This window comes from Nyctibius grandis, chromosome 2, assembly GCF_013368605.1.
Source record: "Nyctibius grandis isolate bNycGra1 chromosome 2, bNycGra1.pri, whole genome shotgun sequence".
Classification (NCBI taxonomy): Eukaryota; Metazoa; Chordata; class Aves; order Nyctibiiformes; family Nyctibiidae; genus Nyctibius; species Nyctibius grandis.
Genome location: NC_090659.1, coordinates 23358802 through 23375582, shown reverse-complemented (window position 1 = coordinate 23375582; position 16781 = coordinate 23358802). Strand labels below are relative to the sequence as shown.

Here is a 16781-nt window from a genome sequence, read left to right as displayed (position 1 = left end):
TGGCTGAAGGAAAGAAGCCAGAGAGTGGTGGTCAATGGGACAGAGTCCAGTTGGAGGCCTGTGTCTAGCGGAGTCCCTCAAGGGTTGGTACTGGGACCAGTTCTATTCAATATATTCATTAATGACTTGGATGAGGGAATAGAGTGCGCTGTCAGCAAGTTCGCTGATGACACAAAACTGGGAGGAGTGGCTGACACACCGAAAGGCTGCGCAGCCATTCAGAGAGACCTGGACAGGCTGGAGAGTTTGGCAGGGAGAAATTTAATGAAATATAACAAGGGCAAGTGTAGAGTCCTGCATCTGGGCAAGAACAACCCCATGTATGAGCACAAGTTGGGGACAGACCTGTTGGAGAGCAGTGTAGGGGAAAGAGACCTGGGGGTCCTAGTGGACAGCAGGATGACCATGAGCCAGCAGTGTGCCCTTGTGGCCAAGAAGGCCAATGGCATCCTGGGGTGTATTAGAAGGGGTGTGGTCAGCAGGTCGAGAGAGGTTCTCCTCCCCCTCTACTCTGCCCTGGTGAGGCCGCATCTGGAATATTGTGTCCAGTTCTGGGCCCCTCAGTTCAAGAAGGACAGGGAACTGCTAGAGAGAGTTCAGCGCAGAGCCACGAAGATGATTAAGGGAGTGGAACATCTCCCTTATGAGGAGAGGCTGAGGGAGCAGGGTCTCTTTAGCTTGGAGAAGAGGAGACTGAGGGGTGACCTCATTAATGTTTATAAATATGTAAAGGGCAAGTGTCATGAGGATGGAGCCAGGCTCTTCTCAGTGACATCCCTTGACAGGACAAGGGGCAATGGGTGCAAGCTGGAACACAGGAGGTTCCACATAAATATGAGGAAAAACTTCTTTACGGTAAGGGTGACTGAACACTGGAACAGGCTGCCCAGAGAGGTTGTGGAGTCTCCTTCTCTGGAGACATTCAAAACCCGCCTGGACGCGTTCCTGTGTGATATGGTCTAGGCAATCCTGCCCCGGCAGGGGGATTGGACTAGATGATCTTTCGAGGTCCCTTCCAATCCCTAACATTCTGTGCTTTCCTCTCAAGTGTACTTTTCTGAGTGTTCTTGATGCTTAGAAAGGCAGCACTGTAAATAAATGTGACTTGAAATTCTAATAGGATGCTTAAAATCTATTCAAATATTCCCAAACAAGGATGTTCAGATGGACCTGAAAGACTTCAGTAGTAGACGAGAATGGGAATTTTTTAGCATTATGTTCTGACTATTCTGATATTAGCAATGTTCAGATCTATTCACAAGGACACAAAAGACAGAAAACCTGATTGCAGTAGCACCTAGTTTTGAGCAAAGGGGCCACTAAATGGTGTACTTCATGTGAACTTGTAGGAAGAATTGAGGTATAATTTCACTGTTCCTGAAGTTCTTAGAAACCTTGGCTGGGCTTTTTTGGGAGAGGAGATGTCACGGTTTAGAGCTGGGCCAGCTATTAAAATGGTGGCAGACGCCCTCTAATAATTCCCCTCCCCACCCCCTCCCCAAGAAGGGGAAGGAAAAGAGAAAAGGGAGAGGGACTTACAGGTTGGAAAGTTAAAACAGTTTTAATAAACTATAATAATGAAAGACAGTATAATAATAATAATGGAAATAATTAAATATATACAAGTATACACAAAACCAAGATCAAGCTCCCCCGATGTCGGCCACGTCACCACTGGCACTGCAGGGCAGGCTCCGGGAAGACCCAGGCTGGGCCCAGCGACGGATGGGAACTGGATTCATGGATGCACTGATCGGGATCGGGGGCAGCAGGAAAATGGACAGAGTCCTCTTCGGACACTGGCCGTAGCAGAAGGGGGTGAGAAGGGGCGAGACCCTCGTGATCCTCCCGCTTTATACTGAGAATGACGTGTATGGGATGGAATACCTTCGCTGGTCAATTTTGGGTCACCTGTCCTGTCCGCTCCTCCCTGCAGGTGCGACCCTCCTGCGGCTCTTCACTTGTAAGCAGTGAGGAACTTAGCAGTGACCTTGGTTTCTCTAGGAATAAGTACAGCAAGAGCCTTTCAGCATAACATCCCTACCGGTGCCTCGGCGATAACTACAAACTTTGAGCATTATCAGTCCTAGAAGCAGACACTGTCTGCAAAACATGCAGTTAGTTTCAGAAAGTGCAGTTACTTAGAAGAGACTTAGCTGAGAGTAAAAATCACTGAAAGGAAAATTGGTATGTTTTAGGCCTAACCACTACAGGAGAGAAAGGAAGGAAGGTTGATTTCTATATCTGTTCTCTGATAAGATACAGAGAACACAAAATGACTTTGTTACAGACATCTGATCTTTTAACTCCTTTCTGTTCTGTTTGTTTAGACCTTTCTTGTTTTCAGTCTGGAGTGATGTAATTGCTATTTCAAGAGCTTTAAGCCACTAGCAGTTTGGACTCTGAAAGGCATGACATCTCATACATCTGAGACCATCAGGGGCACTGGTCACACACTGCAGCATAAAAAGATAATTTCACCTTCTTTGTCATGTATGTGGTATGTTGCTTGACATTACAGTAATATCTCAAATCTATTGAAGCAGTATAGGAACTGAATGCCAAATTAGTAATTGTGTTGCTGCTGTACTAACAGTTCACCGTGGTAAATCTGATGGGCAATGCTGCCTCTTAAGTGATATCATTCTTCAAATGACTGTCAAATCAATGTAGCCAGACCAAAACAATCCAGAAGTCTGTCCTTACAGCTTGGGCATTTAAATCATGCTAGCTGGTACCTCAGGTGCAATACTGGGTTTTCTTCCATAAGATTACAGTTTCAAACTTGAAAATTCCTCCCCTAGAAAGCAGATTGCCGGCTCTATTAATTTCAATTGAACTGTAGTTTTCATCATTGATTTGGCTTCCTTGAAAGTATTTACTGTATTTCTTGATCTTCAGCTGTCAGGGCCATTGGCTGCATGTACTCTGAATAACTTGCATAAACATGTGGCACATTTGAAGAGTGCCAGTGGGCTGAGCTGCCCTGGACCTGTGATACAGCCTCATCCTGCATGTGCTCTGTAAGGCAGATGCATTGGAGCAGTGCAAGTTGCAGTGTGAAAAGTGATCCATGGCACATGCAAAGCAGGTGTGTCAGTGTGGCTCATACCTGTCGATCTGGAGTTGCCAAAGTTGGCTGCAAAGTGCCCTAGCTACTTCAGCATGCCCTAGCCTTGACAAGACATTGTTATTTTAAAAAAGGTTAATATCCCGTCCTCATATGCTAAGCCTGAAATGTCAAAGGTGAGCTTTGTATGTCAGACCTGAACAATTCTCAGGGTTCTGCTGTTGTAGCTGGAGGTCAGCATTGCCACAGCATTTTTTTAGATGGTTATGCATTGTTTTCTTCTGTAATGACGTAGTGATTTTATCTAACATAATAGCAGAGAGTCAAAAGTTGCCTGTTGCTTCAAAATATTAACGTTTTTGCTGTCTTCATTTTATAGATTCGAAAGTTCATGTGATGAGTTTTCAGGCACTTATTCCAAGAAATACAAAATATGGCCCTGCTTGCATACTAGATGTTTAAAGTGCTCTGAAATATGACTTTATAAGGGGGGTTAATATGAGTGCCTAAATCTCCTTATTTATAGTTCAGCTTCTCATACCATCACTATACTTATTTCTTCTCCAAAGAAACAGAGGGAGAATTATTACCCATCTTCAACATCATGGGTCTTTTGGTTTGTTCTTCATTTCTGCTACAAGCTTCCTGGGTGACCTCAAACTAGTCATCTGAAGGGTGATTCAGAATAGATACTTAATGAGCTGTTACTTGGTATTTTGCTTCCTCTGTGTTCTGGTCTGAAGACATAATTATCAATTTCCTTGTGAGCTTTTCTGACATGATAATCTCTGTGGTATAAAAGTTTTTCAGAAACAGTGCATTCATTTCAAAACCCATCTGGATGATCAGGAGCACTTTGGCAAATGGCAACTGAGGCACAGACAGAACTTAAAAGTATCCACAAATTTTTGTATGTTCGATTTCAGAAGTGTACAGCTTGATTTTTCCAGTTCACCTGCTGTTATATAGCATTTATATGCTCAAAGCTCTGCTCCCATTGAAATGAAGTTGCTTCTGAGGGTTCTTTTTCCCTCTTCAGATCGATTACGTCACCCAGCTTAGCAACCCCCTAGGAAAGACAGATTTAAGTCATTTAATTAGCATTATCTGAGAGATTGGTGGCAAAGGTGAATATAGAATTTGGCTCTACAGGGCACCATTTACCTGCATTATGCATACAACTGGCCTTTCTCATCTGCAGTCCTCTGCCACATTTACTCCCCACTCTCCAAACTCTAGTACATGAAGCATGCTCGTTCTGTCTTGAATGAGGACTTGCTAAAAGCAGCATCCAAATAAAGATATGCACAGCGTGGGCATGTAATTAAATACAAGAGGGCTGCCCATTCTGTAGAGTATTTTGAGATTTACAAACATCTAAATGAAAGCAAAATCTTGAGGACGTTCTTCAGAAATCACTGTAAGATCTCTGATAGGAGAACAGAAAGTTTCTTGACAATAACTTCAAAATTAAATCCTGGCTGCCAGAGAACCCAGGAGTGGGGCTTATAGAGCCTTGCTGTTCAGTCTCCCACCTGGCAGGCTGTCAGAAAGCCAAAAACCTGGGATTCAGCCTTAGGCCAGCTACTTCTTTGCATTGCTGATCAGAAGAATCAATTAGACACCACATGAAACCAGTTGTCCCATTTTTTTAGGGATAGCTGGTGCCCTTATCTGCATAGCCACCTACCCCAGAGGTCTGCAGACTCCAAATAACTGTCCCACAGAGATGTGGCATGCCATCCCCCCCGCCTCATCCCCCCATCCCTCGCCTGTCCCTTGTCTCTGTCCCAAAATCTGGAGCTTGGAAGCTAGCAGTCCCATCAGATGGCTTCTGGGAGCTGCGTGGATAAGCTGGCAGGAAAATACACAGGTTTCTGCTTGGCAGACATAGCTCTGTTGGAACCATGCCTGAGTTCTAACAGAGCATTTTGGAAATCAAGCCATCTTGGCATTATTTTTTTATATTTAGACAAATGAATTGGCCAGTTCTGAGTTCTGACAAAAAGCCATGAAAACTACCCACCCTGTAATGCATACCTAAGAGTGGGGGGAGACTATGACCGTACTTATGTACTTGATTTCTGGGATTTTATACCTGTTGACAACTTGCCTTTGCAACTATAATAATACCCTTTCAACATGTTTTGCTTTGGACTGTGTTAAATGCAATTTTCTTTTTAGCTTTTTTGTAAAGTAAACTGAACACCCTTTCCTCCCCCTCCTGCAAAGTGGAAACAGTAGTTACTGACATCCTCAGAAGTAATCACCAAGATTAACCTTGCTAAGGATACTGCATAGGTCCTTGCCTAGAACAGAACTATTCTTAGCAGTACTAGTTTCTTACTCTGCATTTGACCCAGGTCTAGTGGTTTGCCAGTGGGGTTCATGTACATCTGCTGATGGCAGAGGACTATGGAAGTCAGACATCCTAAGGAGAAGAATGTTCTGTAAGAAGATGTAGGGTTTTGTGTTCATTCCTCCTAAGTATGACCTATCTTCCTCAGTCTTCTCCAGCTTATCCTTGCCCAAGTCCTGGCTCTTCTGCTGTGGTTCCAAAACCAGTCTGTCCTCCATGTCTTTCCCATCTCAGTCTTAATTTCCTCGGAGTCTTGTTCTCATGACTCAAAACTAGTCTTCTTTTTCAGAGCTGCCAACATTCCTCCCAGCCTCCAGCTACAGTCCTCTCTTTCTCCCAGTCTTCACTTTCTCCATCTCCACTGGGTTTCAGTCTGTGTCACCTTCATGTGGGTCTTTGTTCACTGTCAGTGCTGTACTTCACTCCACTGCTTCCTTGTCCCAGTCTTGCATCCCCAGTTTCTCAACTTTACTTTACCAGTCCTCATCAACCGAGCAATCCCACCACAAGCCTGCTCCCAACTTCTGTCTTCCCTCCACTACCCCTAAATCCAATTCTATAATTCCCTTTTGTTATCCTGGACGCCACTTTGAGCTTCTTCTCCATCACTTGCTGCTGCTACCTGCATGCCCAGAAATGCAGCCTGGCTCCCCACTCTGATCCCTTGGCCTCCACATCTCCTTCCTTTCTCTATGCATTGAAACAACTTTTTTCATGCTTCCTGGGCCCAGCACGGGCAGCTGTACGAGCACTAGAGAGACAAATCTTTCTGCTTTGATTTCTGACATCTCACCAGACTGCACCTGCCCCACATGGCTGAAACTGACTCAGTCACTGAAGGTAGTGCTAGGATGTGTTCAGTGCTGCTTGAATCCTGGGAGCTCTTAGCTGTTAGTCACTGGAAAATGTCTTCTCGGGATGTGATAACTATGAGGGTTTTGTCTATTTATTTACTTGGTTTTGCTCAGGGTGCAAAATTTGGACACTCTTGTGATGACTTTTCATAGGGACAGCAAGAATATCTGATGCTAGTGCCATCATCTACCGAACTTGAAATCCATGCTGCTAACCATGGGGTGGGTGGGACTTCTCAGATTCTCACAATGCTTTTTTTTTTTTTTTGCTTTTATGGTAGGATCAATATATACTGCATTTCTATTTTTCTACCCTCCTGCTTTATTCTTGCAAATGGCCAAACAGTTGTAGCTGAAACGTTCCAGCTGAAATGACTCAGCCTGAGACAGACACCTGGCCTGGAAAAATATTATCCAAACAAAAGTCAAACTGGAAGCAAACGAAAATAGTCTTATAATGAGAAGTGTTGGCAAAGAAAGAAAAAGGTTATATTACTCACACCATCTGTAAGTTTCATATTTCCATTGAAAAACAGCCCTTCAAGTAGCAAGATGGTAAAATAATAATAGCAGCATCTCTTCTACAGCATTTTAGTAGATATCAAAGCATTTTAAAAACAGGAGTGAGTCATTATCTCCATATTTTTTATTATGTAATTTATAGTAATAGTTTTCTCAGCTACAGTAAAAACCATCAGTAGTAAGTGATGATTTTCTTTTCATCAGTCTCATGGGACACACTTCTCATGTAAACAGCCTGCTGCTATTCGTACTTCTCCGACAGGAATTAATTGAAAAAGAAGCCCCTGTGAGGGAAGGGTACAGCATCATTAAAAAGTGCAGTATTCAAAAGGATTGTTTCTGATCTCGTGGAGCTTATGTATCTCATTGATTTAGAAGGCTTCTCATTGCCTTATGCCAAAGTGATAGCACTTCACCTGTTGTGAACTGCATAAAAGAATTTTACCCGCCTGTGTCTTTTCAGAAAAGAAGCAAACCAAACAGGGGCTCTTTCTAAATAACTTCATGTTGCAACTATTTGAATAGATTCTCTTCATCTTTCCTGGGAAGTATCTAGCTTTTTCTAATATATAGTGCTATACTCCTAATGATTTCACCTCTGACACTGCAGAAAATGGTCACACAAAAATGTATGTTAAAGTTATTTCATTACTATCCTTGTCTTATGATGAGGAATTAGTATGTACAAATATAAAACTTTTCACTTACATCTAAAATAAAATTCACTGAGTGTTGTGCACAGTCTTATATCTTTCAAACACAATTTAAGTTGGTGTATGTATTTGTTTATTTATGAGTTATGTAAACAATAGGAAATGAGCCTGAATGCTTGAATAAGAGCCTCAACTAAGGAGTTCAAGACTATCTGTATATTATACTTGGGTTGATCAAAATCTAGCCCTCTTCTCTCTCTTACAATGCAGCTTTACTTACTTTGGTTTTGGAAGAAGGCATGTTCTTGCTTTTTTTTTGTATGTATTTTGTCAATTATATTTGAAATACTTTCTTATATATTTGTTAAAATTGTTCTTAAAATTTCAAACACTTTACTGCATCAAGTTAGTGTGAGGTATTAGCAGTGTTTGTATAAGTACATGTAGTAAGTACATACAGCAAGATTGTGCATGCACATGATAATGCAGGCCAGGAGTATGCTGGCCTAATTTTAAATCAATGTGTATAATACAAAGCATGAAAAAAAAAGACAGTATCAACCGTGTGGAAACAGAAGGGTGATATAAAATCAGCTGCTTATGTACAGTCCTGGGATAAAGGTGGAAGGGAAGTAAGTGTGAAAAGAGTCGAAATACTCGCGGGAATGATTTTCAGAGCCAGAGATCATTTAGATGAGATCATCCTCTCTCATCTAAATCCAGAACTTTTGGCTCTAGTGATTTAGTTGGTTTCAACTTTTCACAGTGTAACCTGAGGATAAAGATCACTTTATAACATGTAGGGCCTAAACAAGGGCAATAGCTCTGGACCAGGTTCCAAAAGCATAGTAAAAATAACTAGTAAGTGCTTCTGGATACCTAGCCTACAAGTGAGGCTTTTTATCAGGCGGCACTTTAACAATAAAGGTAACTGCTTGTTCTGTTAATATACTCTTGCAGCTGCTACCTTATCTTCAAATCAAGAAGGTTTTTTCTTTTAAAAAAATAAATAGCAAATACATCCCCTTGGGCAGGGAACTGAGCTTCCCGCCATCCTCGTTTTGCAAAGTTCTTCATATGATAAGGGCATGCACTTTTCCCCTCACAATGGAAGCTGAAAGGAGGTGGTTCGATATATGGATGAGACGTGACATAGAAGCACTCTTGGTTTCTACACAACATTTTACATTCTCTCTTATTTTGGAGGAGCTCTCAGAACAGCATCAGGGAATCTGTGAGCTACCGGTGTTGCATTGCAGGAAAGGGGAGTGGGGACTAAGGCGAAGGGTGGAGTCTCTCTCTTAAGCTCCCCTGGGAAATACGCACCCCAGCATTTCCTCTGCCACATTTAGAGACAGTTCCTGATAAAATACTACAGCTTATTGTGGTAAGATTTTGAAGATGTTTGAATACACGGTTAGTTTTGCTAACTAATGAACCTACAGGAAATGTGCATCAGCAGAGGCATTACAGGGATTAGTTTGGTTCTTCTTTCTTCAATGCATACACTTAGAAAGGCACAAAGAATATAACATTATTCCCTCTTTTCAAGACAGGATACATTAGCGCACAACAAGGGAGCAGGGTATGAGGCTCAGCTCAGTAAATGCCATTAACAGATAGTTCGATGAATGACATGCCTTACTGATAAGACTCAATAGGTACAAGAAAGAAGCGAAAAATCCAGTGCTGCAGTGACTGTGTGCAATTGCTCAGACCATCACTCAGAAGGGATGGAGCTGTTTAGGAGAAACAGTCAATGGCTGAGAAAATACACAAATGACTTGACTCTGGCTAGGGCTTTTGCAGAGACAAAACAGTTTCAGCTTTTGCACTGAAATCTAGCATCAGTGCATGAAATCTAGGATCACATGGCTGCCTTAGGAGGCTACGTAGTCTGACTGTTATTACTTTGCATCAGCCCGTGGACCTGTGTTGTGAGTATTAATTACCAAAGGTATTTTATATTGCAGGCACAGCTCCTGCAACAGTGTCGTTGCAAGAAAATCCATTAGGGAACTGTTTCTAATGATAAAGCAGAGGACAACTTTCATTTTACTTATGCAGAGCCACAGGAGAGGAACATCGTGTTCACAAGGCTGCTGCAGGAGACAGGCTATCTGCAGGATACTCTGCTTCAGTGAATCATCTCAGCAGTTTCTTCCAACATAACTCCCGTGGAGTGGAGGGCAAGAAATTAAGGATGTTCCTCTGCTAATGGAGAGCAGCATGGAAGCCCTCCTTGCCCTCCTTTACAGTAATCTTCCAGAGGTACAAAAGACCTTGCTAGGGCACAAAAACATAATTTAAATCTTCTTGCATTATCACTAATGAGGCTGGTCCATGCTTCTCTTCTTAAATAGACACTTAATTCAAGCACTCTCAATAAAGCATTCCCAAGACATTGTGCTTCATTGCACGAAGCAGAGATTTTCACTTTTCTGCCCACTGTAGGTAGAGGAAGAAACATCCCTTCCACGTACACAAGCACACATACACATACACACACAGTCCTCTCTATATAGTTAACATGTAACATCTTATATATAAAATAGCATAATTTAATAAAAAAATCAAGTACACACTCTGAAGTATGGTCAAACTAAAGCTACGTATAGGGAAGGAAAGCACATTTTAAACATATCTATCCTAGGGTAACTTCTCTCTCGGACTTAAAGTAGTATATATCCCACTTATTTTTTTAGTGCTGTTTGGCAATGATACAGCTTTAATTTACAAAAAAACCCCAACTCACACGCTGGTTAATCCAGCTTGATATTTTCTTCTGTCAGGGATATATGTCAACTTTTTACTGCAGAGAGAGATATAGATAGATAGATAGATAGATAGACAGACAGACAGATGGAGAATTTGTATTTCAGAAATTATTTGCCTGACTTTAGGTATGCTTTATTCTATGTTTTTAATAAGTAATTTTTTTGTGATTGTTTCCTTCTTCAAACTAGCAGAAAAAAAATTTATCTGCTATGCTAGGTCACCAGGAACTTCCTTTATCAGCCCAAAGTGGTAAATACTGTAGCTGAAAAACATTCTTCAATACTTCAAAGTTATCGCTGGACTATTTGCTTTTTTTAAGTACTGATTTTAAATTACACACTGGTTTTTAAAATAAGCTCCTTGTCAGGACTGCAAGCTGCTGCAGGTTGAATATACATTATATTTTATGAAGCAGAAATAAATGTTAGTTTCCTCTGTATCTTAAAAACCTGAGTAGAGGGAAAATGTGCTGTCCATAAATATTTTAGCTAATTTCTGAAATGCTCTGCAGGCTGCTACTTAAATTTTAGAGTTGGTAAATGCAGTCTTGCAAATCAATATTTTCTGAAAAATACTTCAACGTGACCTAATGATCTTGCTCCCTGTTTTCTTCATCAGAGAGATGGAGAGTGAAGATGCATATAATAATCCTTGAGCAATATCCTTTCGAGGTCCCTTGAGCAAAATCCTTTCGAGGTCCCTTCCAATCCCTAAAATTCTGTGATTCTATGAATATGTTGTCTGACTTTTGATATCATTTTGTCCGTGAAAGATTGGTTCAAATTTGTTACACACTCAGCAGAAAATACAGAAGCAATTTGCCACACTGTTGTGAATTTTAGTATATCTTTCAGTAATGATGCCTGAGACTAAAAGAAGGATTTGGGCAGAAATGTGCTAGCCACCACAATAAGGGGAGCACTTGGCATTTAGCAGATATTCACACTCATCATGGGGAAAGGTTATGTCAAAACCCCTTGGCAGTCTCATTCTAAAAATTTCTCATTCCCACTTACAATATAAACTGCTTGTCAATAAATGCTAAGAGAAATTTGGCCTTTTTCTGCTGATGTACAAAGAATCTGAAATATCTGATGTGAATGCTTTAGCTGCGCTAAGGTAATTAGAAGAGGCAGGCAGACATTTTGCTTCACTTTGTGACACTAGGTGCCCAAGTGAAAAAGCAGTTAATTTCCAGTGCTCAGGTTCAAATAAACACAGTAATTTATACAGTTTCTTTTTTTTCTGTATGCCTGATCTACCAGATCTTCAAAATACAACAGGACAGGTTTTAGCGATTTGAGAGATGGCAGTCAGGAAAAGGCGTTACAGCATGTGAGAAAAATTGATTGCAGCAGCACTTCTTACCACCACAGACAGCGAGCTGCTCTCGGAAGAAGTCAGGGAAAGCCTGTAAGGATGAGTTGTGGTACCCTGCGTCTGACGTTACCTCTCTGCGGCAGCTGCGCACGGTCACAACTTCTCCTCATCAAACGGCATCATGGCTATGCCAGAAATAGTGGAGTTAATGTCTGATTTGTGCACCATCATGTGCATATACACAAGCATTTGAACATGCCTTTGAATGACACCTTTGCCTTTTGGGGGGTTTGGTATCACTTCCTTAATGATAAACTTTCTTACTCCTGATGGAAAAGCAGCCAATGCAACGGTCAAAAGAAATGCATTGAACTACCATAGTAATGGTCACAAATATCTGTCCCTGCATCCCAGAAATAGGACACTGACAAAAATGCAGCTGGGGAAGTCAATGGGCTGGTATACATTGCAACAACCTTGAAGAGATTTTCTGCTTCTTTTCTGCTTCAGTTATGGGGAAAACACAGCCTTGGATTTACTAAAGGGAGAAAGGACAAAAGAAATACAATTAGATAAAGCCACCAGCTGCACTTTCTTCTGAAGCTAGATAATATACAGCAATATAAATGTTCTGCTGTGGGTATCCTTCAATTTTTCCTGTTAAAGATGTTCAAATGTACTACGGAGTATATATAAGTAATCTCTCAGGCAAGAATAGGAAAATGCACTCCTGTATCTAAGGTGCATAACCTCTAGGAACTTTCTCTTTTGATAAATGAGTATTTGAGTACTGCTTGCAAAGTTGGTTTTATAGTATTTTCAGGAGTGATTGAGAGAAACCTACCTTAGATCAGTGCCCTGGCTGTTAGAGTGCTCCCCTGAGAAGGGGAGAGGATTTCAGTTCCTTCTTCTGGGTAGGCATTTGATTCTTGATTTACCAAATTGTTAGTAAATGTTCTAACCACAACCTGGAGAAAGTGAGGCACCCCCGTTAATTCCTGCTTTGTTTATTGAATCCAACCCCCTGTCTCCTTTGTTTTTATTAAAAATACCTGAAAACAAAATGTTTTCTAAGAAGTGGAATTCTTCTCTATGGTAGAAAATAAGAGCATTTCTTGTTTTTTGGGTCAACCACAGAATAATAAGTAAAAAAAAAAAAAAAGAAAAAAAAAAGGATTTGCCAAGCAAAACATGCTTAGCAGGAATTAAATACCAGCTTGAGAGTTTATGCCTTGTACTGGCCCTCTGTTTAGAAATGAGTTTTAACTTGATTTGCTGTCCTACAAGTAATGTATATGCCTTTCACTTCGTACCTCTAACCAATCTTATAGAGAATTGTGACTTGAAACACTAAGAAATAAGTGCCAGGAGCAGTCAGAGAAGCTTATACCCCCTTTCATGATATCCTGGAGGCAAAGCTAGAAGCTCTTCCAGGTTTATTCTGTGACCCTAAGCAAGGCTTTTGTACCAGATTCTGAAAGCTGCTGAGCTCTTCCTGGACTGTCCAGGCAATCCTGCTGCTGGAAGTCCTGGTGAGTCAAGAGATGGCAGTATGATTTCTTGAAGAGCTGCTCAATACTTTTGCAGGAATCTGCCAGTGGTGTCTAGTGTCTCTAGAAGCCTGCTTGTGATCTCTGCTTATGCACTGGGTAGTCAAGAAAAAAAAAGGTATTTGCAGAAGATGAGATTTTTTTTTAGCTAAACAATGCTCTACGGCTGTCGAAGGAGTTGATTTTACATATTCAGTGCTGCACATCTGTTCTGTTATTGTCAGAAACGAAACCGTAACTGCAACAGCTCCTCTTTCCTCTTTTGTTTCAGTTCCACCTTTTATTCAGCCTTTTGAGTTCCCGCGGTTCTCCATCGGGCAGCGGGTCTTCATTCCCTGCGTGGTGGTCTCCGGGGATTTGCCCATCACAATCACTTGGCAGAAGGATGGCAGGCCGATCCCAGCCAGCCTCGGGGTGACAATCGACAACATCGACTTCACCAGCTCCTTAAGGATTTCTAATCTTTCGCTGATGCACAATGGGAATTATACCTGTATAGCTAGAAATGATGCAGCAGCTGTGGAGCACCAAAGCCAATTAATCGTGAGAGGTAAGTAGATGTAATTAGTTTGAAGGGCACCAATTAAGCGGAATTCATCAGTATTTTGTAATGACATCCGTTTATGGGAAATATGAAAAAGAGGAAAATATGGTAATCCCTCTCCATAACAGAGAGCACACACAGCAATGAAGCACAGAAACTAATATGACTTTTTCTATCTAAAAGTCTTGAAACTAATCAACATCACTGGAGGGCAAAGGGTGGATGAGGGAGCCACAGAACTGACTTCCTGGAAAATTTTGTGAAGCACAAGCCTATTCATTGGGATCAAGCCTTTGAAATGGTATCAAAATCCTCTCTGTTATTGTTTTAGTCTGATTACCTCCATTTTTCATTTAGATCAGCCTCTCATATCACATTATGTAAGTAAAGAAGCAATGCACTAATGTTGGCTTTATGGGGAAAAGACTCTCCCATGTTACCATGTTGTTGTTCTTTTTATCTGTGTTTATTAAGCAATTAGCATGATTCATTTGCTCATGCTGACTTCACAACATCTTTCCTTGAAATAGAGGTGAATATAGTTCCAGTAAGGAAACATTTTATGCAGAAAAGACCTTTTAGAGTGATACCTTGCCTTCAACAACCTTTACTTTTCAAGTCACACCTTAACCAAGTTCCCTAGAGATTATGCCTTGTGATACATTTTCAAACTACTGTGCAAAACTTCAACAAAACTAAATTGCTTCTTTTTCTTTCTGAAAGTTTTTCAAAGTGTTTTAAATTTTCATTTTTTAAAAATAAGACAGTTATACTCTTCCCTCTCCACCAGCTCCCTCTTGCTACCAAGCCATTAGACTCCTCACTGAAAGAGGGCACATACTATAATACTGCAAGTGACCCTGGTTATTTCTGCTTGTTGCAGATCACTGCATCTTATATCCCTTTCTGTAAGTTTACCAAGACAAATCTTAAAAACACTTAGGGTTTTTTTTCTGTCTTTCCCAGGCTTTTTTTCTCCCTCAAAAACTCATTTGAAGCAAAACTTTCTGAACAGCTCTTCCTTTTAAGTCAAATCTTCCCACTGTCCTGGGACTACCCTTAATAGATTATTCCCTAGTTTTCCACTTACAGAATGTGTATGCTTTTTTTTTTTTTAATGTTAGTATTACCAAAACTCAGCAGCAAATGTCCATTGCTTTTTCACTAGTTTTGATATGAATATTACTTTAATGATTTAAAAAAAATAATCACTGCTTTTAATCTTGTATTGTTAAGTACAGATGTCTATTACTTTCCCCATCTATCCAGTAATTCTTAAATTAAGTGGTTTAATTAACCCCATGCATTTAATTATTCTTTCCCTAAGCTGTTCTGTTAGCTTTTAACCTTATCCATCATTCTAATAGTAAAACATTTTCCTCACCTTCTCTTTTCCAGGAGAAGGAAAAGTTGACAACGTCCCATCAGAACAGACAGTCCACTGGCTATGTCTGCCCTATGCAGAAAAGCTGCACCTAATAACAGCTGAGATTATACCTGATTTGCAGTTATATTCAGTGCTTGAAGTGATGGGAATGAATCACTTTAGCAGGTCTGTACAGGCATTTAATCAAAACAGGGATGGTAGGATGATCTCCAGAAAAAAATAGAAGTTGACATAGGCAGTACCACTGAAAACTGTCTCTCTGCAAATGCTGTCTCTCCTTTTTTCAGCACCAAGATCCATGAGGCTATAACAGCTCAAGTGAGCCCATGTGTAGGGATTTCTGCTCTGTGCCCCACTGACTGGGGCAAGCCCTGCCTTCCCCTAACAGCATTCCTGTTCTCCCTGCCTTGCCTGGACTGTGGCGTCCCTGCCTTTTGCTGTCAGTGGGCAATTCCTCTTCTGGCAAGCCCCTGGCTGGCCTGACCTCTGTTCCCTGGACACGTCTGCCTCTTGCTGCCTTGTTTGGCATCAATTAGTTTTCCCTCCTGGTCCAGGGAAGGAGTTCCGGGGAGCCTGCTCTCGTACTCCTTTCATGCTGCTAACACTAACACCTCCATTTTCCCATTGTGTGCTGCTGCTCTAGTTGCACCTCCTGATGAGAGCGCTGCCCCAGTGGTGAGATGACAGCTGTTGGGTGCATGTACCTGAAGGGCACCCTTATAAACTCATGGTGATAGAGGGTAGCTTTTCACCCTGTTTTACTCAGAGACTTGGAGCCTCTGGAGTTCTAGTCCTGCAACTGTTTAGGAGGTTATGAGGGCTACTTCATTCTTCCCCATCTTGCTTATCTTTCTGCCCAGCTAGTGCTCTGCAGCAGCCTCCTTTGAGCCTTTCTCCTCTCTTCTCTCTCTATGTCAATTTAAATGGTAATGTCTTAATCAGTTTTACATATGCATCTGGGATAATACTTCTCACTCAGAGAGAAAGGGGAAAATATAATATGATGTTTGACCTGAATTTTCTGCCAAAACCCTGGACTGACCTCTTTTCCTCATATTGAACTGCTCCAAGTGTCTCATTCCACATAGGTCAGAAGACAGACAGCCATCAGAGTGTCACTGTTGGTCACTATTCATCTGCATCCAACCTGACCTATACACGTTTAAGTAAAGACTTGCTTTCCTGCTCTCTCTTTCTTCAGGCTTTCTGATCCCTCTTCATCTTTTTGTTCATAGGTGCCATATAACTGAAACATAATATTTTTCTGAATCAACTAAGCAGTTTTTCTCCAAATAAAGGGAGAAGAAATGGTGCTTAAACTCCTCTAGTTTCTAATCCACATTGTGTGACGTTTTCTCAGCAGTGTGCTTTAAACTTAAATGTTGGCTTTCCTAAATGTCAGGGGAAGTGTTCTGGGAATATCTTATTTATGTGAAGTGTGTGTGTTTTGATATGAGAGTAGACAGTGAATGGGAGAGAAAAGTAAAGGGAAAGATGACTACTCCCCACGAAGTTCCTTTTTCCTTATGTATACTCTCATTGTATTAATTTTAAAGTAGACTTAAAAATGATGAAGGCTATTAGGTTTCCAACATAAGTGGGAGTCCATATAATTTTACAGTACATGGGTAGATTTAGAAGTAGAATCTAAATTCAGTCCATTCCTAAGATGAATGAAGAAACACAGAATCACAGAATCACAGAATCACAGAATGTTAGGGATTGGAAGGGACCTCGAAAGATC

The 16781-nt window shown here is 41.1% G+C and overlaps 1 protein-coding gene across 1 annotated transcript in view; it reads left to right on the top strand.

Annotated features, from left to right (window-relative positions):
• Nucleotides 1-16781, top strand: part of DSCAM (DS cell adhesion molecule) — a 429591-nt gene that overhangs the window by 244124 nt on the left and 168686 nt on the right. Inside the window, exon 9 of the mRNA XM_068424255.1 lies at nt 13378-13656. Coding sequence (XP_068280356.1) covers nt 13378-13656 — 279 coding nt within the window. The remainder of the gene's footprint in view (nt 1-13377; nt 13657-16781) is intronic.